We start from the raw sequence: 27,780 nt of genomic DNA, 5'->3' as shown, positions 1-27,780 counted from the left end.
ACATTAAATTTAAGATCTTTGTCATTTCAAAAGGAGAATATTGTCATACAGTAAATTTGGTATATTTCTCTCTCTCTCTCTCTCTCTCTCTCTCTCTCTCTGTCTCTCTCTCTCTCTCTCTCTCCTTTAGAGTCCAGGGATTTGTGATTGAGTTGTTTGAGCTGTGAAAAGCTGCATTGCAGCATTGCAGCATTGCCTTCAACTGAGTGTGGTAAAGCAGAACTGGTGCCATCTCTGTTTTAGCAGTTAGTATAGGACAGGCTTAGGGTAATGTCTTCTGCCACTGCACTGAGCCCTATCGGACATGCCTGTTTAGCAACTTGCTAACCTGCATATCTATCAGCAAATCAGCAGCGTGCATGAGTGAAGCTACTGAAAATCCCAGAGATGGATATCTGATTTGAGAGGGAAGGGAGATTTTTAATTCTCTCTAAGGCAGACCATGTGCTTCCTGTGTGCTTGTAAGACTCTCAGATACTTCAGACTCTCACCCATCCCACACACATATTTGCCTTCCCATTGAACAGTAACTCACAATATAGGGACTTAATGTGTGCAGAAATGTTTCTCTTAGATTAGATGCTTTATCCTTGTGTGTTTATTTTAACACATATATAAACATGCACATTATCTACATTTATTTCAGAAGTCTAAGAAGTGTTTTACACGCGCAGATTGTAGACTTCATCAAATGCTCTGTGATTCATATATTTTAATTTTTTTCACTTCTCTGCAGGCCAGCTCATGACATCAGTCTGGAGGAGTTTGATGATGAAGATCTGTCTGAAATCACAGATGACTGTGGCATTGGCCTCAACTATGACTCTGACCCTTATGAAAAGGTATACCTTGTGAACTCTGTTCTATTCAACTCCATTCTTTTAGCTGTATATAACTACACAGCAAAGCCTAAAGAATCTCCTTTAGGAAAGGTTGCACAGTATTTAGGCACTAATTGTGTTTTTTTTGTTTATGTATCAGTGTCTTATAAGATTGTTGCCATGTCCAGTCTGGACCACAGAGATGCATATTTCTATATTAATTCATATATATAAATTCTGACCTCTTCTGATGAGCTATTAAATATGCACATATTATATGTGTATCAGCCCCCCAGTGAGAAGAAGAAAGCAGGAAACTATGGAGATGGTATGGGTACGTGTTAGCTGTGTGGCTGTGCATATTTATTTGCCTGGGAGTTTTCGTGTGTGTGTGTGTGTGTGTGTGTGTGTGTGTGTGTGTGTGTGTGAGCGCCTGTGTGTAGGTGGTTTAAATGCTTTATTGTAGTGGCTCTGTGCAAAGGATACAGTGGAGACCCACTGCTGCTATGAAGGGTCTCCTCTCCTCAACTCTCTTCTTGTTTTTTAGTTTAATCAGTAGTCATATTCAATGTCAGCAGTCTATAGATGGCTTCCGACTGCATCTTCATTTGATTAGCTAGTTGGTTGGGTTTCCTCATTTATTTCACTTAAGGTTAGCATATGTCTGATTTAAGTGGGGTGATTCAGTTCACATGTTAATTGTTTGTAGGGGATTTGAGCCACACTGTTGCTTACAAGACTTTACCCTGTGACTGTTAAGTTTACAGAATGATTTTGATGCTGGGTGATGACTGGTCGTTTGGCAGACTGGTCTTATAATTGGTTGGCTGGTCTACATGGTGCATCAGAACTCATTATGTTCCACTAAATCTAGAAGTAGTAAGCCCTCCCCTTATACACACAAGGAATTAAATCCTAAAGAGACTACATCTTCTGAGGTATTTATTCAAAGTTTTCTATGGCTTTCACTACACTCTTGTGACTAGTTATGCTTTACAGGTTAATTTCATAATCAGAATTACAAAACTGTGTTTATGTATCAAATTCCATTGCTCATTTTTCAAAATCTATTGCAGGTAGTATATCTCTATACAGGTAGTATATGATAGGACCAAAAAAGAGGACAATGCTTGTTTTCAAAACAAATCTTAAACCTGTTTAATTGATAATTGACCACATTTATGTATGTTTCTTCAAATAGTGTGTTACATAGCGTGCAATAAAAGAATATAAACACAATTTTAGAGATATAAATATGTATATCTAATTTTTAAATGAGCTTTTTTAAAATGTTTCTTTTCATTTTCTACATATTTCCTTTCAATATGTAATGCTGGACTGATGGAATTATGATTGGAACATATCTTGGAATGTTCTTGTGAATGATGTGCCTGGTGTGTGTTCTGTGTGTGTTTGTGTTTCATTGTATTGCTGAAATGTCATCTAAAATTATAGCCAGTGGAGGACTTGGGTTTCAAATATATTAAATGATTTCATTTCGACACTGGTGGGAAATGGTGAACACAGGAGTGTGTGTGTGTGTGTGTGTGTGTGTGTGTGTGTGTGTGTGTGTGTGTGTGTGTGTAAAATCAAGGTACCATAGAAGCACATATTAGCACAGGTGAGTCATTTAGTAAGTGCTATGCAAGTGCTCAAGTTGTGCTCAAGACAGGTAATGAGTAGATGCAAACGCCACCATTACACATAGTAAAAAAATCTCTTACCCAAAGCGAACAGCAGCTTTATAAAGATGGATTGTCATTGGATTGTACGCTTAGATGTTGAAAAAAAGGATGTGGCTTTTTTTAGTTGCTTTGGAAGTCATTTTTATGTAAACTGTACCGCAAAAGATCTCTAAACTCTCTTATATCACATATAAGAACCCACTTAGAAAATGAAATAAGCAGGATCCATTATGAGTAAAAATAAGGATTTTTGAAATCTAAGTGACTGAGCTCTTTCTGAGACATGTTACTTGGTCTGCATCTTATGACCTCCCCCTAAAAGCAAATTTCTGTGAACTTCATGAAGAGCAACAGCCTGGTAGCCAACCAGTCAAACCAGTCGTTAACTAAATCCACTAGAGAAGCCAGTGCTGAGGTTCTAGACACACAAGTTGGTGGGAATATTGACCAAAATTGTTTGACAATGGAGTTTGTTACGAAAGAATTAAGTAGTCATTTTGTGGAAGTAAGATGAGTATGTATTTTGACCCTGAAGTATATGTGGCTGTCAGGTTTGAAACTGCTGCATTACTGCAATCTGTGCTTTGAAACTGCAAGTTGATACCTTTGTGAAACTATGTGAGCTGCTGATTCATTGCTTTTGAGCTTGTGTGCTGCTAGAGGTAATGCATCAATACACGGTCAAACCATGCAAATGATGGCACTAATGGCACAGAAACAGACGTATAATTTTATATATTGAAAGTTGTCAGACAACATGACAATCAAAAGGTGAATGAGTACAAAAATGGTGAAAAGATCCAAGAATTAGATGCTCAAAATTAGCTTCTTGCAGCTTTGAGTCCAAGCAGTCTTGGGTCCAAGCACCTCAGTTTTATGGGAAGAAGGAGAAACTTAGTTCCCAATCATTTTTTAAAATGTCCCATGGTAGCACATACAATGGGAATAATAGGGCCGGTACTGACCCTTGCAGAATGCCATGTTTTACTTTTGTAAGGTCAGGGCATTCATCATGTACAAGGCTAAAATTGATAGTGATCTGTTAAATAAGATTTAAACCAGAAGAGTGCTTGTCCTCTAATGCCAGTTAGTGTTTCTAGCCTATTGAGTAAGTTGTTGTGGTATACATCACATGCAGCACTAAGAGCTAAAAGTATAATAAAAGAGATGCATCCTTTATCAGAGGATATTAAAAGACTGTTAACTACCTTTGTTAGTGCAGTTTCAATCTGATGTGGTCTAAATCCAGACTGAATTAATTCATGGAAATAATTTTCTGCATATAGGTGCATCATTGTGACAACTGCATTCTCAACTATTTTGGCAGTAAAGGACAGGTTTGAAATTGGCCTGTAATTGGAAAGCTCATTGCGATTAACACTACCTTTTTAATTAGTGGTTTAATAACTGCAAGTTTTAATAATTTGAGAAATATAACCTAGGCCAAGAGAAGAGTTAATTATAGTAAGCATAGAATGTGTACTAATGGGAAGTGGATTCAGTATACAAATGGAGGATTTAGAAGAATTTATCAAAGAAATTATCTCCTCCAGATCCATGGACAGAGAACATGCATAGGTCAATATTCTCAGCTGAGAGTTCTGTAGGGGGGTTGCTTTGTGTTATGTGTACCATGTTGAGAGGATAAGGAAAACTGAAACCTGGAGAAGAATAGGAACAGACAGGCCTGTCGGGGGTTGATCACCTTAGCATTGCAGAGATACTCTGAAAGTTCTTATGGTCTGTTAGGGCCTGAAAGGGGTGATTAGTTCCCTCTAGCCATTTTTTGAGTGCTAGTTTGATGGTGGCGAGTGCGCCATTACCTATGCCATAGTTTCTCTCAGCTTGATAGAGCTTTTTGGATTAAAATGCTACACGATGTAGTTTTACAGGACCGATTTTTACCTAATCGTTGGGACAGAACATGCCCAACACCCACATTGCAGGCATCTACCTCCACCATGAAGGGTTCTGACAGATTTGAAGGGTTCTGACAGTTTTAGTGTGGGGGCTGAAATGACGGCTCTTCTTAATGAGGTAAACACAGCATTGGCTTAGGGATTCCACTGCAACTTTCTGGGGGGTTTCCATAAGGAGAGCAGTAATGCAAGCACCAATACTGCTGTAATTCCTTATACATTTCCCATAAAAGTTAGCGAATCCCAGGAATTGTTTGACTTTGACTGTCTCTGGGATGGGCCATTGTGTAAGTGCCTCAATTTTTTATTGTCAGTGACCACACCATTAGAGATTATGATGATGTAGCCAAGGAAAACTAGTTTCTGCAGATGAAACTCACTTCAGATATGGTTTTCTAACAGTTGGTTGAGAACTTGATGTACATGTGTGACATTCATGCTTAAATCAGGGGAATAAACTAGGATGTTGTCTATGTAGGTGATGACACATTTGCCTAACATATTATGGAGGATGTCATTGATAAATGCTTGGTAAACAGACAAGACATTATAAAGGCCAAAATGCATAATTAAATACTCATAATGTCCAGTTGTTGTAATGAATGGCATTTTTCACTCATCGCGCCTCCTTGATGCAAACGAGATTATAATCCCTTTTGAGATCTACGTTGGTTAAGTAAACTACTCCACAGAGCTATTTTAAGGTCATGTGCAAGGGATAATGGTATTTCTTTGTAATAGTGCGCTATATATGGTCAAAGACCACTATCCTTTTATCCTCCAAAGATAAATCCAACTGCAGCTGGGGAAGTGGATGGCCAGATGTATCCCTGAGCCAAACCTTCTTGAGCATAGACATCCATGTCTTTCAGTTTGGCTTGTGTCAGAGGGTACTTGGAGGGGTACAAGGTCGAGGTCGAGGTCGAGGGCACAATTGTAGGGATTTGTGGTATTGATCTCACTGAAAATCTCCTTGAGGTTGGAGTATTCAGTGGGTGTGGTAATGACGTCGAAATCAGGGCCTTCAATAGAGTTGGAGTACATGGAAATTGAGGGACAGTTTAAACAGTTCTTGAAACAATAGGGGGATTGGGAAATGATGTCAAGTGTGGGCCAGGAGATGTGGGGGTTGTGATGTTGGGGTAGTCAGTAGAGTCAGTGACAAAAAAATATGTTCTGAGTGTAGTGTGTTAGTCCATTCGCACAGGTTTTGGTGAGAGAAGAAACAACCTTCTTTCCAATTGGTCTTATATCCAGGTAGACAGTTTCATTGGGGAGCTGAGGGTGTCCATGTAGATGCCCAGTTGTTGAGCAGGCTGGAAATGGATGAAGTTGCCTTCAGCATCAGAGTCAATTTCATCATGTTGACAACATATGGTTGTGGGGAACAGTGAAGGCAAATACATCCTCCAAGTCCAGCCCCTCATCCTTGCAAGCCAGTTCAAAAAATATTTCTGCATGCATGCATATGATATACTACAAGTAAGGTGGGCCCATTCCATCCATTACCAGTTGCCAATATGCGAAACTCTAAGGCATAATCTGGCACAGAATGACTACCTTGATGTATCTTAGCCAGAAGTTCTCCATTGGATCTCCATTCATGGTGATGGTCAAAAGTGGTCCATAACTTCAGTCCAAAACTTACAAAAGCAGTAGTCCAAGAGAATGACCAAACCAGAGAGGGATTAGACAAAGTTGATAAACTAGACACAAAACAGTTCAGTAATCAGGGCTACTGAATTGTCAACTCTTGCAAGTTCCAGAGTTCACAAGTTCTCTTGTTGGTAGTATTACTAGTAGCATTTATGGTTCACATCCAGGCTATGTACCAACTCAGGACCTCTTTGTTGACTTTCTGTTTTCTATGATGGCCTAAAGGTGATGTGGGAATTAGACCTGAGGTAAAACAATGATTAACATCAAAGTCGCTTTTCAGAAGTAGAAGGAGCTATGGGACGTATATTCAAAACACGCTGAATTAGCCACATTTCTGCTTGACATGTAGCTTATTACATCTGGTTGATTTTTAAAATTTGATTTTTTGAAAACAAAATCCCACAAAGCCAAGATGGTAATGCTTACAGTAGCACTCTGCAGTGCATTTCTCATGATGTTGCAGCTGGGCTAAAGTTATCATGTTTCCAGTGCTAAAGCTACTAGTTAGTGCTTTTATTGAAAGTTACTCAATGCTTTGCTGCTTATTCAGCACAATTCATGATGGTGTTTGTCATCAAACATCTAAACACTAAAGTAAGTATGTGCTAGTTATTTTACTTACATACTGCTGTAGATTACTCTTCATATCAAAAAATATATTTCTGCTTGGTTGTTGGCAGTGTTAATATTTCACAACATGCCTGGCAGCATCCTCTTCAGGGAGGGACTCTTCAGGGCTGGAGTGCAGCAGACACGGAGGGGTGGGGGCATGAACAGTTTAAATTTGGAGGAACCTCTGAATGACTGATCTGTAGTGTAATGTTTAAACAGCCTTATGAGAGCACTGATGTCTGCTAGTAGGTACATTTATGTTTTTGGTCTATAATTGTGGGATCTTTCTTTAATGACCTCAACTAATGCAAGTATTAAATAGATCTGGGTTATTAGTGTTCATCCAAAGGCTTCTGAGTTTCTGAATGTAAAGGGGTGACAAACCCAAGTTGATATACCACATCTACAATCATTGACAAAGAAGAGAGCCACACTGTGCAAAATTCATTATACTACCAAGTGAAATTTGAATTCATAATTCTTTGTGCTACCTAGATATGCTGGCAAACATGCATCGCTATTAGCAGTAGCATGAATCACCAGTGATCTCTGTAGTCTAGCAGAGACGCACAGCTGGTGGAGGTGGAGCTCCATGAGAGCAGAGAGTGGAGCTGCTGGGCTTTGGCACATGTTAAGGGGTGGAGGCGGAATTAGATAATTATATTACTCTTATATACATGCCATATTAGAAATTGTATTGTATGCCTCTGTGAACTGAGCAGTTTTTAGACAAAAGTATTCTAGAAGTTACATAAATGCACCTTTGAAGCGTTTGGATTCATCAAATGACTGAATCCAGCAAAAATAAATGTAACTCTCAAATTGCTTATAGCAGAAATTATGTATTGATATGCACCCAGAAGCTCATACAAACACATTTCTCAGTCAGCAATGAACACAGCAGTAGGCTCTTAAAGATAAGACTCCACATGTGGGACTCTCACAGTCAAATAAAGGACTTCATCCTATGCAGTCTGAGGAACATCAGATCAACATATCAGTACAAATTGGATTTGGATTTAAAATGACAGCAGCAAACTCAGTTTCTGCTGTCCCTGTAGAAATGCTCTCCAGTTAAGTCATATTAATCAGTGCATTTGCGACCATTAAATCAATGTTCTATATTTGCCTGTGTGTGTGTAATGCTAGCTTACATACTTGTTCGAATAAAGGCATATTGACACAAAGTTGTGGTTTTTTACAGACAAAACATCATTTTTAGTGGAAAAATATTTTAGTTTTTTTTAGTATTCACATCATATTCAATGTTTTTCAAAGCATTCTTTAATTTGTTATATTTCATAAATGTGTGGTGAAGAAGTTTTTAATAGCCTCTCTGCTTCGTATACTGCTGAATGTAGACGGTAGACAGCATGAAGGTGGAGCCAGACATTGTGGGCTAAAAAAAACTTGGCCCAAACAGACATCTAATCATGGGGGCATTTCACTGTGTGTAATACATCAAAACGTACTTGCCCATCTTAGCCAATTCATGCTTTTATGACCTTTAGGTGCAGCTGTTGTATAGATCCACAGAAATCTAAAATAATCTGCAAAGGTTAAAGTCATGTATTAAAAGCAATTAAGGTGCTGTGGTTGGCAAGAATATGATTATTTTACTGTCTTTATTAGACAGAGAGTGCTTAGCCCCACTAGCCCATTTGTAACACGCACCTCTGTCTCTATAGCAAATTTGAAAGGGACTTTATATAAAGATATATTTTTATAAAAAATATTTATATTTTTATATTTAGATGAAGATTTTTTTTTTTTTTTACAGTTTTAAAGAATATGTAGTCTTAAGTAAGTGTGTTTGGTGCACCTGTGAATCTGGTGCAGTTGGTAATGGAGATCTTAAAAGTGGCTGAGTTTTTTGTGGGTTTGTGTTGGACGTTTGACTGTCAGTATTGGAGAGCCAGTGCATATCCATTCTGCCCTCACTGCACCATTCTGCTGTCATCTGATATTGTTTGTGTGTGCGCGCATGCTTGTGTGCATACGTGCGTGCTCATGTAATTGCATCATGAGAGCTTACACGCATAAATTTTCTCTTCTCTCGTAATTTGACGTTTTTCTCTTTTCCTTTCTTTCCTTTTGTGTCCATTTGTCTATTTTCTTGCTGTCTACTCCTTTTGTCCTCCCTACCCCGCCTCATGCTACACTTCTTTAGCAGCCAGTGTGGTGAGGGGTCCGTCCATTGATGAGTTCCCAGTGAGTTGGGTGGTGTCAGCAGAATACTTTCTGCTGGTGTAAGGCTGACTCACGCTCTCATCAGTGCAGTGGAGGCAGGTCTGGTCAGGGTGAGGGCTTGTCCTTGGAAATATGAGAACACAGGCAGCACATATTACAGGGCACTGGGTGGCATTTTGCTCTTTGTTCTGAGTGAGGGCCTCTCAGTTAATGAACCTGCTCGATTTATGCTGTTCAGAATTATTTATCGAACTGCATTGATTATAGGTTTGGGCCTTTGCAGTGCTGTTGTATCCAATGCACAGTAGGACTTTTTCAGTGCCTTTGGCTTCACAAGGATTTAAGAACTGCATTGAGATTCATAGAGTGCTTCCATAAGGGCAGTGGTAGCTCAGTGGTTAAGGTACTTGCCTTGTAATCAGAAGACCCACTTTTGCCATTGTTGGGTGCCTGAGCAAGACCCTTAACCCTCAAGTTGTACTTAATCATAAATGTAAGTTGCTTTGGATAAAGATGTCAGGCAAATTATGTATAATCTATTATTAGTAAGGGAGAATTAATATTTATTCTTCCTGTTTGAATTTATTTCATTATTACGTGGCAATAAAAATAAGCAATGTATAAAGATAGCTATTACAAAATCTACACATTGTCTCTGTAGGTTCCACTATTTACTTCCTTGGCAATGTTATATTTGGAAACCTGAGAGTTATTATTGATTTTGCACTTCCCCCTCTTTCTCATTCTCTCTTTCCATCTCTCCCTCCCCCCTTCCCTTGTATATCCAAATCTTCATTCTTTCCTTTGATTGGTTTAACAACAGATGATCTGCTTTTCATGGAGAACTCGTTCCCAAGCAGAGTGAGATTTTGAATCTCCTCCCCATATCTCAGACCCTGTGAACTGCACTGTGAAATTAACACAGCTAATCTTGAAAAGTGGACACACTAGCATTTGTTATTTCTTGTCTTGATGTTCTTAACTGTCCCCTGCATTTTATCTAGTTGAAAAGGAAACATTTTACTGCCCACAAATAGCTTTTATTGCTTTCCCGTGGTTCCTAATTGAACTGATTCTACTTGAAACAAGCAGAATTAATTATAATTTCTTTGATCTAATAGCAACTTTGGGAAGAGGGTGATTATGGGTAGAGATGGGCTGTGTATGATTTCACTCATATTTACCTGTGTTCCTCTTGCATATAGTGTGTGCGCATGCATGTATACATGTGTGTGTGGTCTTTTTGCTACATTGTGTTAACTGGCAGTCTCAAAAAGGCTTATCCTTTCACGGCCACAAGTCAGTTGTATTTATAAATGCTAACCAGCTTTACCTTGTTCCTTGCTGTGTCCGCAGTTAATAGGACATTTCGTTCTTGAAAGAAGAGTGAGGAATATGTTCTGAAAGTTTGTTTCAGCCAATACCATGAAGTTTAGCACAGCTACAGGCAGATGAACAGTGATCCTCTTTGTCTCTACAGGACTGCCTCATTTTGGAGAAAAATGATTTTCACCACCCAGTATGCTCATTCCAAGATGACTTCCAAGAGTTTGAGATGATTGATGATGAAGATGATGATGATGAGGAGGAAGGAGACGCAGACCCTGATGCTCCGCCTTCTCCATCTGCATCCCCTCCCCCCTCTCCTACTCTCGGCTCCCTTAAAAGCCGCCCCACCACTCTAAACTTGACCGCTACAGCTTCACAGGTACACATACACACAATCACAGTGTGGAAATTTACACCTGACACAAATCCCTTCTAAATCTCTGTCATTAGCTATAATCCCTGTTATCTGCAATTTCTGATTCTGTGGTGTTACAGGACTCCTTGAACAACAACAGTAACGTATCTCCACGAAAATCAAGCTGGCAAGATTCTCTCTGCAATCCCACTTCACAGGGTGAATATTGCTAGAACTATACTTTGCTATGCTACCTTTAGCTCACACATTCTAAGGAGCTGAATACAGGTAATTTACACATCATTTCTATAATCATGGTTGAGCTCAGCTTTTTCTGCACTCTGAATGCAGACAATGACTTTCTTGGATTACTAACAGTGACGGATAGATAATTTGGTCTCGACTCTCTTCTCTGCTTTAGGACGTTTGTCTCCAACGCACACTTGCCTTGAGGATGGTACCCACATGACCAGCACATGCCTGGGGGCTCCTGTCAGCATCGTCTCTGCCAAAGGTACTCCCTCAAACCCACCTGGGCACTGTGGTCTCAATCAGTCACCTGGCAGGCCACTGCTGTACGACTTTGAGGGCAACAGACGCGAGCGTCTTGAATACGGTAAAAAAATGTCTGACCCTGTCGCTAGAGGCCCATCAACATGAACATACAGTCATAACTCCGAAAATGACATTAACATTGTCTTCTATGTGTTCTCACTATCATCTTCACTCAGTGTACAATATTTTAAATGTTTGACTAACAGTTGAATATTAGCACTTTCTGACATCTCTCTTAGGTCTGTCTGTGCTTGTTCTTCCTTTTCTTCTTCATTATATACTTCCTGTCTTTATCTCTTCTTCATTTTCTAAATTCTCCTCCTTTCCATTCCCTCCCTTGTCTGCTGTTTCTGTATTTAGGTTCTTTCGGTCAGCACAACTCCTCTAGTGTTCCTGAGGTCACAGAGACAAAACCTGTGCTTGAAGGAACTCTCGAAGAGCATATGCCCTCAGGTGATGACTGTATTTCCCAGTACTCTGACACCGAAGTGGACCATGACCTCAATGGCCATGCTAAGCAACGAATGTGCCGCCCCCGACCCAACGATACATATACCATCACTACAGAGACTGCTGATGACCCTGAGCTGGAGAATGACCTTACTTTGGATGGCACCAGCAAATGCCTGTCCTCTACAGCACCACTTGGCAATGATGCTGAGACGCCACTGTCAGATGAGGAGTTGGATAAAGAGTTTGAGATTGACTTTATAAGCAAGGAAACATATGATGTGTCCTCAAAGCAGGCTGAGGGTTCATCTTATGTGGAGTTTCCCAGCATTGAACCCACAGAGCTGGCTTCTGTCACCAGCCATGTGTTACTCAATCAATCAGACATTGATGCCACTAATGAGCCTTGTGACATGCCCCAGAATGTACTTGCCACTAGCCCAGCAGCTGCATCAAATGATACAACATCTCCTTCTTCTGACCCTGGCATTGCCGACATGAATGCCAAGCGCTTTACAGAGTCAGGCCTTCACAGTGATGATCTCAGCTCCCCAGGATCTGACTCTGATGTTGAAGGTGAAATAGAGGCAGCATTCGCCTGCAGTGGCCCCCTGGCCAGTAACATGATTTCCTCAATCTCAGAGACAGAGCTAGACTTGACTAGTGAGTCCAGCAGTGGACGGTCCTCACACCTCACCAACTCCATTGAGGAGGCCAGTTCCCCAACCTCAGAGCCAGAGCTGGACCAAGAGCTTGACATTGAGCAGGATAGTGGCATTGTAGGTCTGAAAGCATCTCTTCTTCTAGGCCAGCCTGAACCCATTAAACAGGACGAGTCCCCAACTGAAAAGCACAGCCCAGAAATTCATCCTCTAGATGATGAACATGCACTGACGGGACTACAGAGTGTGGATGATGAGCAGGGTTATGGGCACCAAGCTGATCCAGATGAGACCCTGCCTCCTTCAGTGCCCAGTGAGGATGGTGCATCTCAACAACTTCTGCTGAAGATTGAACCAGACCACAGTCTTGAGAGCTTCAAACGGTCCTTCTACCTGCCTGTGGGACCCAGGCTCATGGCCTCTGTGGATGACTATGATGGGAACAGTGAGGGAGACTCTGAGTCAGAATCAGAAGATGAACTGAGTGAGAACTCGGATTCACCATGGCTGCTTAGTAACCTGGTCAACAGATTGATCTCAGAAGGCTCCTACCCAATCAGCTGCCCAGAGGAGTGCCTCAGGCGCTCTTCCTCCATCTCTGACACTATCTCACCTTCATCTGATTTGGAGACAGATGCCTTTAACGAGAGCGCCAGCTGCAAATCACAGATGCAGAAAGAAGAGAAAGACCTATGTGACAAGCCATCTAGAGGTCCAGAGGCAATGACGGAAGAGGATAAAGACAGAAGAGCCAGCTGTGGATCAGGGGACGAGCAAGAGGACAGCAAGAGATTCAGCTCCTGTATGTACATGAGCAACCCTACTAATGACACCATTGCTCCTGTCTTCTTAGAGCTATGTCATCCCAAGGACACATATCAGAACACTAATGAGTTTACATCCCAGAGGTCGCCAAAAAATCAGCAAAATGAAGAGGAAGAAGAAGAGCCAAATAATGACTTGACGATGGAGAGGATGAAAGACCTGGACTCACCCAGCCTGAGTGAGAGCATCAACAGTGACAAAGACGAGGGCCGGGAAACAGTAGTGGACCCTCTCTCTCTGGAAAAAATCACAGAGGTCAAAAACAGTCTGACACTTGACATCCCCACAGCACAGACCAATCGTTGTTTCAGCCTCACCTACTCCACAGACAATGATGAAGATGAAGAGGAGGCTCTTTCTCCTTTCCTCGAGGCTCTTCCCAAGTCATCTTCACCTTTTGGAAATGACACTTATTTGGACAGTTCCCCACCTATCGATGAGAGCGTGAGGGAGCTGCGAGGCAGCTTTGACTCAGTGGGTGGCCGCCCTGTAGATGACTCCCTGGCTTATGACTCAGTAAAGTACACTCTAGTGGTGGATGAAAACACCACCCTGGAGCTGGTCAGTTTGAAGCGCTGTACCTCTGTGCTCAGTGAAGACAGTGATGGACTCTCTACTATATGTGATGAAGAGGTATCTGATGAAGTAGAAGTTGTGTATGGGCGGAGCCAGATGGTAGGAGGAGTGCGGCCTAATCTGCTGTTAAGCTCCTCCTCCTCCTCTGAGGATTCCTCACCTGAAGCAGATCTACCTTTCTCCAAGAAATTCCTCAATGTGTTTGTTAACAGCACATCACGGTCCTCCAGTGAGTTCAAAGCTCAATGACGTGTACTTTTACAGACACACAGTATTAATGGCAAATGTAAATTTAACATCTGTAAAATGATGATATTGACACAGAAAGTTTAATATGTACTCATATAAAGTGCATTCATGACAGGTAAGGAGAAGGTAAAGAGAGGTAAAGATAATTTGTGTTATGTGAGGCAGATTTTCCAAAATTGCATCATGTACCTAAAAGAATACGATGTACTCGGTTCCACTTTTGGTGTGGTGTGGCTTCAGAGCATTTATATGATTGCATAATTCATGTGACTCTCAGATCTGCCAAAGAAAGTATTTAATAACCCTAATGAGGCTTTGTCCAAAGATGAGAAATATGAAGTAGACATTCAGTACATTTATGAGGTTCGGTATGAGGGCAGGCTAATTATGCTTCCATCACACACTCATGCCCATACTTTTAGAGTCATGGTGGTTTACCTCAGCTTTTCAGTGATTTGCGTTTTGCATGCGTTTTAGGCACAGAGTCATTTGCATTATTCTCCTGCACTATAAATGGAGAGGAGAGAGACCAGACTCACAGAGCGGTTTTCAGGTGAGTTTTACCAGCTCCATCACTACCATCAGCGATGGACTGTCACAGCTTTCTTCAGTTTCCCAATTTGGCTTCAGTTCCTAAATGGGCTGGCAATCACTTTATGAAGCAAAACAAAGCAGCTGAGTCGCAGGTCCTTGGTTAAAACAGATTCACTAATAGACTGTTAATTTCTCTAGGTTTATCCCACGTCATGCAGATGAACTGGAGCTGGATGTTGATGACCCACTCTTTGTTGAGGAAGAAGAGGATGACTACTGGTACCGTGGCTTCAATATGCGCACAGGGGCTAGAGGCATCTTCCCTGCCTACTATGCTCATGAGGTCATTGGGCAAACCAAGGACTTGATGGGTGAGGGTGAAAACTATGAGTCTATATTAACGAATGCAGCAACATTTATGATTTGCATAAGTAGAATTATTATCTTTATGTATGAGTAAGGAGGCAGGAATGACGTTTTTGTTTGTGGTCATGGTAATATTTAGCATTTCATGGTTAGTGAGGATTTCCTGCTTGTTTGTTTCCATAGCAATAAAGAGAAACCCAGCTTGGATGGAGAGTTTTACTGTGCAGTTCTTGGGTTCCGTGGAAGTGCCTTATCACCAAGGCAACGGCATCCTCTGTGCTGCTATGCAGAAGGTGTTATAAAAAGGGAAAAAAAACTTTGAATGTTTTGTTGCATGAGTTATTGTCCAGCGATCATGAAATAAAAAGGGTCAGTCACAGTCTTGTGTGTTTGTGTTACAGATTGCAATGGCGAGGGAAAGGACAGTACACCTTCGTCCTCCATCTCTGTGTGAGCTGGAGATCAGCTTGCAGGGAGTCAAACTAGTCATGAGCCTGGAGGATGAGTATGATCTCTCAGAGGAGGTGAGAGAGAGGGGGTGGGGAAGGAGAGAGGATGAGAGGGACATGGTAGGGGAGTAGTGAGGAAAAAATGAGACAGAGTGAGTGAAAGACTGGAATACTAGAAATGAAGCACATGAGATGGGACATTGTGTGTGTGTTGTAATGCCTCCTTCTCTTCTTGCAGTTTGACAGATGTAGTCACTTCTTTCAGATGAAGAACATCTCTTTCTGCGGATGTCATCCAAAAAATAACTGGTAGAAACTAACCTCCTCTTTAGTGAAATACATAAAGCAAAATTAGGATATGCAAAGCATGTATTAATACTACATTAAGGCTTGTTTGTTAGCTGAGCTATGGTATGGTAACCCTGTGACTGTGCTCTTTGTCTCCGTTCTGCAGTTACTTTGGCTTCATAACTAAGCACCCAATGCTGAACAGGTTTGCTTGTCACGTGTTCGTCTCACAGGAGTCTATGAGGCGCGTGGCTGAATGCGTGGGGTGAGCTGAACACTTCTAATGTTCTCTTGGAACACTCCTGCCACATGTTGCACATGGGCAGAAAGGGTAGGGCAGGGCTTCAGTCCAAGAGATGCAGGTCCAACATTAGTGGTCTAAAGGATATGAGGGAAAGAGTAGAAGTTTGGCAGCATGAGAATCAGCAAGATAGGAGAGAAGATAACAGGGATGGATGGGAAGATGCTAATGAAAAGTGGGCCCTGTACTCCATCACACACATGGAGCAGACAGCACTGTGAATAATTAAAGATTTCCCCATCTTGCTGAACATAGAGAGTAGACATGGAGATTTAGTTATAACCCCTCATCATCAACATGAGACACCCAGTCTGGTCAAATTAATATGACCTCATTACTAAAGACATTAAGACTTATTCTCAAGGGGTGAGATGGGGTGAGTGGAGTAATGATTTTGAAGAGGATGTTGAGTTCAACTGTTTAGTAGTGTCCTATACCTACAGTAGTGTTTGCTGATATATAAAATTACATTATAAATAAATTACGTACATGCAGGCTAAAGACATTCAAACTTCATTTTGGCAAGTCAATTAGTTCCTCAACTTTTTCTCACATCTGAGGTAATTATAAAAACAACTGTTTAGAAATAGATTTATTCCAGCTATTAGTAACAGTGTACGATTTTCAGTGGGTCAAAACCAAGTTTAAAAACTTGCAATTGACTGGTTGTCATAATTAGTGGCTACATGTAAGGGACTACCTAAAAGGCTATTGTTCAATGAAGAATCCCATGATCAAAGTGTTTTTTTATGCTGAAGTTTGCAGATGGCCTCCAGGACAAAAACTCATCTTTTAGAACAGTGTTCTCCCACCAGATGAAACACAAATGGTACTGTTTGGCAATACTTATCACAGCACAATGTATAGAAGAAAAGGGTGAGGCTTTTAATACAATTCCAGTTGTGATGCTTGGGGGTGGCAGCATCATGCATTCTGGCAAAGTATTTTGAGACTATGGAAGGATACCTCAAGTTGAGCCATTAAAAGACAATGCCACCAAATATTCATAAAATGTATATGAACCTTAGACCCACTGCAAATCTGACATATAGTTAATAAAACCTTAAATAAGTCTTAGCTGGCTATGATTTTAAAATTCTATACATGCCCCAATTAACTTGTATGGTAACATTTAATGTGTGGGATTGAGTTTGAATGTCACCCTAGGTGTATGTATGCTTTTGGCCTCAGCTCATCTGAATACATTAAGCAAGCATAACTTAAGGCACTCTTCCTAAAAGATAACACATTCTTAAATGTTAACACTATTTTGTTTACAATATTTATATACAGCATAGATGTTGCATTTAAAATTCAGCACTTAAGTATGAACAAAAGTTTGCTGTGTTGTGTTGTAGACGGGCATTTCAAGAGTATTATCAGGAACATCTGGAGTACGCCTGTCCCACTGAGGATATCTACTTGGAGTAGAGGCGGATAGAGTTTACCATGGCAACCACTGTCCATAACGACAGATTTCTATTTCTGGGTTCGGCCACTTGAGGGCGTCTGATGCCCTTTACTGGATGTAAAATAGGCCTCTAATTTATTTCTCTCTGTCTCGACATGAACTGAGCTGAACATATAGGATTGATCTTAGTGATGCGTCCATTTATTGAATTCTTTGTTTGTTTATTATTTTATTTATTATTATCTTTGAAATGGGTTGCCTGTTTAACTTTTGTATGATGTAACTCCTAGGGACATGGCTTGTTTGAGATACTTGTTTTTCTTTCTTCTGGTTTAGAAAAGACAAAATATGACTTCATGTTTTAATGCATGGCTTTGAGGGTTATGCTCACAGATGCAGGAAATAAAGTATGGGTTTTGTAAATATGTATTTGTTTGATTCTGAAATATGCTGAATTTGGTTTGTACTGAAATGGACATCTTGACAGGCATAGGTTCTGAACAGGGATTAGAAATATATTGACTGTCTGCTCATTGTAGTAGAAGGTTCATTCTTACTCTACCATTGTGTAAATACTGTATATTTAGAGACAGTAGGTGACTACTACAGATGCTTCATTACATTACTGTATGTAAGTAGCACCCTCCATCAGCCAATGGGAGTGTGGGGAGGATTACAGGTAGCCAGGAAGGCCTATGTTTTAGCCTGAGAATGGAGAGCCACGTAGCATCAGCCATGCACCATCCAGTATACTGATCTATACTAAACTACTCAAATTCTGCTATAGTTTACCAGACAATCCAGTCCAGACAACTCTTGTATAATTCTCAGGCTGTGCTTCAGTGATTAACGCGACGTCTCTTAGGGCCCGCCCTCCATGCATTGAAGGCTGATGGGTAGCTGTGTAACCAGCCAATGGGGTGCAGCACTTTTAGGCAGGACTTGAACCCTAACCTTGACCGCCATAATACCAAACACTTTACAAGCTAATCAATGGAAAAGGCCTAGTAATTTACTCTGTGAATCAGTTTGAGTCCTTGTGAATCTTTGCCCATATTTTAAAAATAAATGAAAGAATTTAAAAAACATTTTACTAATAATGCTACATTGCTCCACTCATGAGCTTTATGAAAATTTGGAGGAGTAAAATTATTATAACAGACATGTATCAGAAAGTTGAAAACTAAAAGTTCTCAAGGCAAAATAGGTATTTTGGGCATTTTGGGACATTTGAGTTTGCAAGAATGTTGCTATTGCATTCTTATACATTTTTCAAGTTGTCAATACCAGTTACAAATCATGAAGTACTGAGGAATTCCACTTAAGGCCATGAGATTCTACCGGCTTATGCCATGCCCTTTAATATAGCATAGAAAACAAAACAAAACAACAAAGCAAATAATGCCAAATAATGAGCCAGACTACACGTGGCTATCTGATAAAGGAGGTCTGTCTCTTATAGCCTGCCAGTTCCTGATGGCAGGCAGACACAGTTAAGGTTTTTTGTTTGTTTCTGCTCTTTGTTGTCTCTGCCCTTGCCCTTACCTTGATTACCATAACACCAGACAGTCCACAGCAGAATCATTTCTTCCAGAGCAGAGAGCCCCCTGCTGGTCTGATAACTATATCATGTCATGTATGGCTAGAATTACCATTGATACTGTAGTTCACAATTACTATTATCAAACAATAATGGCATTGCAGTAACCCAGCTGGGTTAGAGAATAGATTAATATATTGTGCAAAACAAATTCCCTTAGACGTGCATGGATATATGGAGACTCCGCTAAACTATAAGCTAGATGATCTTGACAAAGTTGAATAGGACTACAATTAGATCAAAAAGTGCTTCTTAATGTGCTGACTTTTTTTTTTCTTCTGCTTTCTATTTAATAGTAGCCTGTAATGGAGGACTTGATTCTTGCATACAACCAAATCTTGGCTTCAATATCTCAGTAGCAGATAATAATTATGATGCAACTTGTAGGTAGGGCTAAAATGTTCTAGATAAATCACTGAGGCCACTCCCCTCCTGCTCACCCTAGGCATATGACTGTCCTTCAGGAGCCTGTAGTGGGATTCCATGGTTACTTGTTCATTTGTGCTGATACATGTCGGGAGGGCTGCGGGTTTAAGACTTTAAATGTGATTTGCTGTCAGTTAGATTGCTGTAAATACTCTAGAGTTGAGATGACCATGCTGTGTCCTTTCTGTTGAATATGATACTGAAATAAATATGTAAATTTGAAGGAAATAATAACTGATAATCTGTCACAACCAAATGGCAACTGTAGTGGGGGTTACAAAATATTGATTTAAATTAGTATTTGTATATTTTCTTTCAACTGCGTCACATTGCTGTTCATCTGTGGTTGGATATGTTGTCACAATGTGCCGAATAATGTGTGTGCTAAGACGCCTGTGAATCAGCTGTGTATAATGTCATTCACAAAACAACATCCACAGCTCATGCATTGTTATGCTACCTGTCCCATCCATAAATGGGACATTCTTCAGGACTCACATCAGAATCCCAAATTCTACCTTACGACTGTTTTTCTTTCAGACATTACTTCATACATGTTTGTCCAGAGAGTATTTCTCAAAATGTGTGTCTACATTTGAGCATTTTACAATCACTGATTGGCCATTAAACCCCTCTTATGTATTGAGGCAAAGTGACAAATAAACACTGGACTACGTAAGCTTGGGTAGCTCAATGACTACAATAAAAACAAACCTCTGGACTTCAAGTATATAATGCAGTCCTGTATAACAAGACCAACAGCAGCAGTATGACCAACTATTTATCTTGTATCTTTAAAAATTAAACTTGTAAAAACAAAAATCAAAAAACAAACAAAAAAATTCACTGCCTTGTCATTGGTTTGGTCTTATGAATAAAATACTATATGCTTGATGTCATCAAAGTGTTTGTGTGTTTTTGTGAGGAACAGTATAGCATTTTTAGACAATGTACAAGAGTACATGAAGTGTGCTTACTAAAAATAATATATAAAAAACATCTGCATATTTAGAAATTCAAAGATAACCTATTTATTTTTTATTTAATATTGTGATTTCCTCAGGTTAGACATGTTGGACCCAGTTTAATTTAAATTCGGGAAGATAAATTATCACACATTTAAATGTATGTATCCGTCCGTGAGCATTCAGTCTTTCTGCTGATTTCAAACTACGTGTATGAGAGGCAGAAATTGCACTATTTAATTCACAGTACTGTCTCTTTTCCATTTCCCTTATAAAGAAACCAAAATCCCTTTTGTGTACAAAAGATCACAAAATTCAAAATTCACAGTGATTAGTAATAAGAAAATCAATCCCAAAAGCAAAAACATCAGCGTCCCATAGTCCCACACTGGCAGCATTCAGGTTTGGGAGTGCACTGCGGTGTACAGCAAGGCTCCAGTGCAGGGTCTGTTCCTTTTTTAACCTCACTCTCTCCAAACTGCATTGAGGCCTCAAACTGGTCTTTGAGGGCTTGAATCTTCTGTAGCACACTGGCTAGCTCTGGATGCTCACTAGGACTCAGGTTGTAATTCTCAGAGGGGTCTGACTCCAGGTCAAACAACAGAGGAGGGTCATGCTGCTTCAGGAAAGAGGTTATATGACAGTCCTGGTCTGGAGTGGTGTCACTGTGTGCTGCACCTAAATCAAGAGTTTTTATTTTAAGTGGACACAGTAAAAGAAAAGAAGAACTGATGAAGGTGTTTATTCTTTCTAATCAGCTCTCTCTCTCTCTCTCTCTCTCTCTCTCTCTATATATATATATATATATCACAGACGTAAGTAACAACTAACCCCGTGTGTAATAGTGAGCTTTGTACTTCTCCATTCTCACTGCAAACACACCATATTTCTCACTGGGGTCAGTTGGGTAGAAAAACATGGCCTCCCGCTTACCCTAAACGCAGGACAGGGTGAGAAGAATAAAGAAATCAATTACTCATAATGAAGATTTAAATACTGATTTACTTGCAATTTCTCAAATGCTAATACTTCGAAAAATATGGCACAATAATCAATTGATGTATTAAGTCTAGGTAAGGGTACTTTTCAGAGTAGACAACTAAGCACTTTTATATTTTGCTGTGAATAAGAGTGTCTGCTAAATATATATGTAAATGTTGGTCTTGCTTCCTTACTGGTACATGGTTGAGTAATATATCTGTCATGTCCACACCATCCAGCTGGACCTTGGGTAACGGAGCACCAGCCAGTCTTGCAAAGGTGGGTAGGATGTCCAATGAGCTGGACAGACTATGAGTGACACCTAGAAATTGGAGCAAACACAATACAGTCCCATAATGCACTGAAGTACGAAATATATGACGCCTGGTAGTGATGCCTCCTCATTCCTATACCTGGTTGTATTATTCCGGACCAGTATGCAATGGCAGGTTCTCTCATTCCTCCTTCATATGTTGTCCCTTTACCACACTTCAGCAACCCAGCATTTCCTCCACGACTCATTCGCATTAGCTCTGGCCTAGCAAATGCACACATGCACATGCACGTAAACAGATATAAAAGCAAGCAAGGACATGGAGAAACTGAGAAACAGCTCTCATAACTGGGAATTCAGAACTTAATTATGCATCAACAAGCATCCAGCAGGGGATGGGGACAACAATGTCCAAGCAACTTCAGACGAGACAGAAGGTTGTCTTAACATTGGATCATTCATTCTTATTTGTAAAGTTAATAAATTACTATAAAAAAAAAATAATATATATATATATATATATATATATATATATATATATATATATATATATATATATATATATATATATATTTATTTATTTTATTTTTTTTTTTGCAGGGGATGGGTAGGGATGCCTTACAACAAGAGAAGGTTTCATGCCCAAACATTGCATATATAATTCAGAAGGATTTGTTAGTTGTTTCCAAGTCATTGTTTCTGCCTTATATTCAATACTTGATATTATATTTTTAAATACACATGAAAGTATACCATGTTGTAATATTAAAAATGAGCACAGATTCAATTAATGACTTTGATACTACTGCTAAGATTCTCTTTACATTAAAAATTCTTAACTTTCTTAACAATAATCAAAGGCATTAGGATTGTTTCTTTATGTTACAAACAAGAACACAGACACAAACTCACACCTGCTCCTACCCATTGTCACCCGTAAAGAAGATGAGCGTGTTGTTGAGAACGCCTGTCTCCTTCAGAGTTTGCAGTATGTTTCCTACAGTAGAGTCAAACTCCAAAAGAGAATCCCCAAATGGCCCTCTAAGAGATCTGCCCACAGACTTCCACCCTGCATACTGGGGGTAGTGAGTATGCTACAGAGAGAACAGAAAGAGACAGGGCAGAGAGAGGAAAGCATGAGTTTAACAAAAATAATTCAGGGATTCAAGTAACCATTTTCTTCATACTTACCATGCCTTGTATGCTACACCAACTTCATTTTGCATTTCACTACAACAGAACCAATTGTTTATGATGCACTCAAGAAAGGTCTGAGATACAATTACTCTTGTGATATTATTGATTTCACATTATTATTTGTGTAATTCACCTGTTATAAAAAAGGATTAAGCTTTCAAAAACAGACATCCATAAACCATTTGGATAATTAATCAACATGGGGTGCATGCGATTCTCTTACTACAGAGCACTGCACAGGACTTCAAATTACAAACCACGTCCATGCAAACATAGTTTAGCAATAATAAAACATACAAAATATTATGTATCATAATACATGAACAATGTACCCACTAAGCAGTACTCACATGAGAAGCATAATAGAGGAAGAAGGGCTGCTGGTTGTTGGCTGCCGTTCGGATGAACTCGGAGGCAAAACTGCTGTAGGAGTCCTCCAGCTCCACAAAATCTACAGGCTGCTGCTTGATTGTTTCACCATACATCAGTGGCACTGTTACCACACCAGTGTCACAGTGACCAAAACACTTCACATCAGGAGGGAAGCATGTCAGATTGTGACAGGGACCCTTTACAGAGAGTGGGCAAATATAGTTGTCATTTAAAGGTTGAATAGTGGAATACTTATAGTGTATTATGGCAAAAACACATATGTAAAGGCAAAGGAGTGATACATATGACACCATATTATGACTGACAGATACATTACCATGTCATGAGAGTATGGGATGCCAAGGTAGTGGTCAAAGCCTTGTCGTGTGGGCAGGTAAGTACCATTTGCCCCAAAGCCAAGGTGCCATTTCCCCATCATGGCTGTGGCATAGCCTAGTGGCTTGAGTACCTCTGCAATGGTGGTCTCATTCAGGGGAAGCCCACCCTTTGATCCTGGGTACAGCACACCTGGGTAGATCCCAGAGCGTGTTTGATAACGGCCCGTCAGAAGAGAAGCTCTAAAAAGAAGTCAGGATTAATTTTAGATGGCTTGGGGTGTAGAGCCACCTTCTGGCTGTTGGATTAACTAGTTGTAATATCACAGTAGTAAGCAATAACTTTATAAAGGAGATTAGTACAGCACTTTAAACCAAGGCCCCCTCCTGGCATAGTCTGTTGACTTTATCACAAAATTCAAAAGAGGATATCACCTGTTATGAGCCACTAGCATTAAGGAGGTAGATGGTACAGCAGAAAGAATGTGAGGATACAGAAGTCAGAACATGAGGGTATAGCAGTTAGGACATAAGGGTACAGCAGGTATGAGATTTTTCTTTAGGATCATACGTGCCTAGAGGAGCAAACACAATATTTCCAGTTGAAGCTGTTTCCTAATAAAACCTAAATTAAGCCTTTTTTTCTTTTGCTTGCTGAAAAGAAAACAATTTCTGATAATAAAAATACGTCATAGGCAACTTATGGTTCTCAAGTCCACAGTTATGTTGAACTGATCCAGCCCTCCAAGTGATCATCTAAAAAGGTTCCGGGGGGCTCTGAGAGCATTGGAACGACTCTTAAACTGGAAATGAAGAACGGGCGAGGACAACGAGGAGCACTGTTAAATGTAAGCAGAGCCCATGCATTACGCAAACTGCATTACTAGCAGTGCAGACGGCTATACCGTCATAGCTGAAACTATACCTATTAAAAAAGCACTTTTTTGACATATTGTATATCTGATAGAGTCCATTAATATAAACCCACTTCAGACTTTTGCAATGAAACAATTAGGTATACTTTCATTTATATGAATCGATCAAACAGTTTATGGTTAAACATTTTGGAATATTGTGACTCGGTCAAATTTTGTATCGCGCACTTGCGCCTCACATGATTACGTGCGCACCTTGAGGGGCTACAAACAGGGCTGGTTACGTAGAAGTCGGTAAAACGCAATCCATTCGCCGCCAGTAGGTCCAGGTTTGGAGTCAGTGAAGTGGGGTGACCAACACATCCCAGATCACCGTAGCCCAGATCATCTGCGAAGAGAAGCACGAAGTTCGGCAGTGACACAGCCCGATAGGCTGGGATGAGCAGCGTAAACAAAACTATGATATTTAGTAACCCCATGTTCCGGCTGAAGATATTTTAGAGGGTTTGAAGTGCCTCAAGTGACTAAAACATCATGCCGTGAAAACGGAGACGTCGTAGTTCAAGAAGCTATCTAGCTAGCTAACTGCAGCAGCTTAAGTAGTTTTGTTCGTGTATTAAACAAAAAAAGTTTACTAATATACACACTTGTCACATTCACAATATACTGAAGCACATAAAGCGTATCAAGCGCAATTTGACGTAAAAGTAAAAATTGAAATCCCGTTCTGTACTTGTCACGTGAGACTCACTTGACTGAACTCTGAACCCTAGTGTCGCAAGTGTTGATGGACTATGTAGTTTCTTTACAATACTCTGCCAATTTCTGGGCTCTCGTGACGTGTCTTCATGGAAAGGTTCAAATTACGCCGAAACATTTTAGTAGGGCTATTATAATTATTAATCATTATTATTATTCTGCATATTCTGTCAAATTTAGGACGTTGGTGAAAGGCCTACCATGCTCATATTATGTAGGCTCCCGACCGTTTTTTTAAAAAAAAATTCTAAGAGGTTAAATGGCAGATGTTCAAGAGGCACTTATATATCACCACATTAAATATGCGATTTTCTTAGCTACAACCGATCTATTCTGCCATATGCAATTATTTCTGAGCTTGACTTGTCAATTTTTATAATGAAAATTATTAGGCCATCCAATGAAATAAACAAATAATCAAATAACAGACTTGTTCACTATTTTATCGGATTCACGCATTGACGCTTAAAGTAGATTAACGAAAGCTTGGTTACGTCGGGCAAATTTATTCGCTCCACCACTGCGAGTCACTAATGATACTCGCGCGGTGTAACAGCCACCCGGAGTGCTCCGTGGATACATGTTCACCGCAGACGTGAATAATATCTGGTTAAATGATTGTTTTCCCATTATCGTTCAAGACATATTTGCTCCTTAACGGTGGCCCTAAGATGTCTTCTGCCCGCGTCTGCTTTGGTAGTGACTCAGTGTGACAAGCAGTGAATTAAACAATCAGGAAAAGCAATAGACTGCTTATTTGGGAGCGTATCAAACGGCGCAGGGAAGTGAACGTCAGCGAAGATTTTCCACGACGTCTGTTTGGGAGGGTATGAAGCAGAGAAACAAAGGAGGCGGGTAATGAGGTGATACACTCAGCATTTAAATTAACTTTTGAGTTTGAGAGAGTTGGGGTAGACAGCATCCTCAAAGTATCTTCATTGGGACAAAGGAGCTTCCACTGATGTTCTAATTTACACTGTTAAAGTTTGCTAAACTACTTCCATTTCATAGCACAAATATATTGGCAAATGGCAGGGTTTCTTTTTCTTTCTTTCACACCAAGGAATTGTATGTTTTATTAGTGCATGGTAGCATTAAAAAAAAAAAAAAGGATATGTCAATGGGCTAAGTTCATATCCAGTAGCGCATGCAGGAATGTTTCTTGTTATATAGTCTTATAATTATTTTAAGGCTCTGCCACATCAGGTTCTGATTCTAATGAATCATGAATGAATCATATTCGTTTCTGCAGAACCACATTGTGTGTGTGTGTAACTTCTGTAGAACACCATTGTGTGTGTGTCTTTGTATATTGCCAAGTATAGATGCAAATATTATCTGCTATTCTTTCAATATGATAATTCACCCTCTTGCATGTCTTTTAAGCAAATGCCTTGTACATTCACATGAGTAGTCTGTAAGCTAAAAGTGTAAAAAGCCCCCACCATCAGCTGTTTCTGTCTGTTGTGCTGCCAGGGATCTGCAAGTCGATATATTGTTTTGATTTACCGTTCACTTTCACATCCCTCTGTAGAGCTGACCTACATTCAGCTGTGTGTGTGTGTGTGTGCGTGGGCATGTGGGTGTGTGTGTGTCTGTGTGTGTGTGTGTGTGCGTGGGCGTGTGTTCTTGCGTGCCTGTAGTAAGAATAATGAAGGAAGGCAGAGAAAGAATAAGGGAATAGAAAAGAGGGATAGGGAGCAGATGAAATATGTTCTAAAACATCCCCTCTTCATGCCCTCTGGTGAAATGTCTTGGCAGCCACTCCTCCACCATCCTACAACCCTGCTGTCCTATTCTGGTCCTGTTTCTCCTCTTGTCGATTTTTCTCTTTGCAGCATATTTATCACAACTTGAGAGGACAATTATCTTTGCCCTTGTGTCTGGCAGCCAAGTTAGATGATTTTTGCCGTGGCTGACCAGGCCCCTGTTGGTTCAGAATGAGCTCAAGCTTGCTGGATGGCACGTTTGCATGCAGTGACATTTGGCATAACTGCTTAGACACTAGCGGGGCATTCAATTCTGGCCTCTCCTTAGAGTCCATTTGAACACCTGAGGGAAAGGATATGAAATTTACTGTTGCTTTGCTTTGCCACCCCCCCCAAGTCCATTATGTGCTGAATATTGGCTATTGGGCTGCTTCTTGCTGAACCTTTGTGGACTGTAAAAACAGCTATTAACTTCCTCCCTGACAAGGGCAGTGTGTCTGCCTTCGTAATTTTTTTTTAAGCTTTAAGGGATGAAAGTTTCCCTGCAATTCTATAAGTTACATCACCGTGCTAAGTAATGACTGAAGATCAAAGTTTAGATGATGGTAATTTGCTGTAATAAAACTATGCCTGGGAATATTGTAATGTTTTGCTATTCAAATTAGCAGTGCTTTTGAACATCCCAATGTCTCTTACTACTGCTGTAAGGTCCCTTTCAAAGAGTTTTTGTTTTTTAAACTGTTTGAGTATTCTGGGTATAATGCAGTTTTTTGGGGTTTTTTTAAATTTAGATATGGATGTGACATGGTTTCCATTGTATTCTTGGTCATCTTTATGCTTACTACCTAAGAAGCGTGTCACCCCCATGTAACTTTACAGTTAATTCATCTTGAAAGGTTAAGTGCCTAAGAGCTAAGATATCCTAAGAGCTGCTGGCCCAGTTCTGTTCAGTAATCATAAAGTCAGTTATCACCAGTTCCATCAGAGCCTGGCACAGCTATGCATGTTTATGAGGCTCTGAACTACCAGACTACAGAAAACCTTCCCCCAT

The 27,780-nt window shown here is 40.1% G+C and overlaps 2 protein-coding genes across 5 annotated transcripts in view; one reads left to right on the top strand and one right to left on the bottom strand.

Annotated features, from left to right (window-relative positions):
- The window catches only part of mapk8ip2 (mitogen-activated protein kinase 8 interacting protein 2), a 36,068-nt gene extending 16,140 nt beyond the window's left edge, over positions 1–19,928 (top strand). For 2 of the 3 annotated variants that reach the window (XM_027015124.3, XM_027015125.3), the window contains exons 2-13: positions 737–842; positions 10,367–10,594; positions 10,711–10,789; positions 10,992–11,186; positions 11,486–13,867; positions 14,365–14,440; positions 14,620–14,792; positions 14,971–15,080; positions 15,189–15,311; positions 15,475–15,545; positions 15,691–15,789; positions 17,184–19,928. In XM_027015124.3, the coding sequence (XP_026870925.2) occupies positions 737–842; positions 10,367–10,594; positions 10,711–10,789; positions 10,992–11,186; positions 11,486–13,867; positions 14,365–14,440; positions 14,620–14,792; positions 14,971–15,080; positions 15,189–15,311; positions 15,475–15,545; positions 15,691–15,789; positions 17,184–17,256 (3,715 nt within the window). In that variant the 3' untranslated portion in view covers positions 17,257–19,928. The remainder of the gene's footprint in view (positions 1–736; positions 843–10,366; positions 10,595–10,710; positions 10,790–10,991; positions 11,187–11,485; positions 13,868–14,364; positions 14,441–14,619; positions 14,793–14,970; positions 15,081–15,188; positions 15,312–15,474; positions 15,546–15,690; positions 15,790–17,183) is intronic. The other variant, XM_027015126.3, reaches the window with a different exon arrangement.
- A 349-nt stretch (positions 19,929–20,277) lies between these two features.
- Positions 20,278–25,023, bottom strand: arsa (arylsulfatase A). Of its 2 annotated transcripts, XM_027015128.3 has the most exons (8): positions 24,517–25,023; positions 23,389–23,629; positions 23,030–23,248; positions 22,407–22,576; positions 21,622–21,746; positions 21,403–21,530; positions 21,059–21,161; positions 20,278–20,905 (listed from the first exon to the last, which is right to left on the bottom strand). In XM_027015128.3, exons 1-8 carry the CDS (start codon positions 24,738–24,740, stop codon positions 20,595–20,597), a joined length of 1,521 nt encoding a protein of 506 aa, XP_026870929.2. In that variant the 5' UTR covers positions 24,741–25,023; the 3' UTR covers positions 20,278–20,594. The 2 variants fall into 2 exon arrangements, with proteins under 2 accessions (XP_026870929.2, XP_081571580.1); XM_081715454.1 differs by lacking the exon at positions 21,059–21,161 and having other exon boundaries at positions 20,278–20,907; positions 21,404–21,530.
- Positions 25,024–27,780: the final 2,757 nt, after the last annotated feature.

This window comes from Electrophorus electricus, chromosome 6 (genome assembly GCF_041902795.1).
Source record: "Electrophorus electricus isolate QZ-2024a chromosome 6, ASM4190279v1, whole genome shotgun sequence".
In the NCBI taxonomy this organism is placed as follows: Eukaryota; Metazoa; Chordata; class Actinopteri; order Gymnotiformes; family Gymnotidae; genus Electrophorus; species Electrophorus electricus.
The sequence above is the reverse complement of the archived record's forward strand: the minus strand, read 5'-3'. Positions and strand labels throughout refer to the sequence as shown.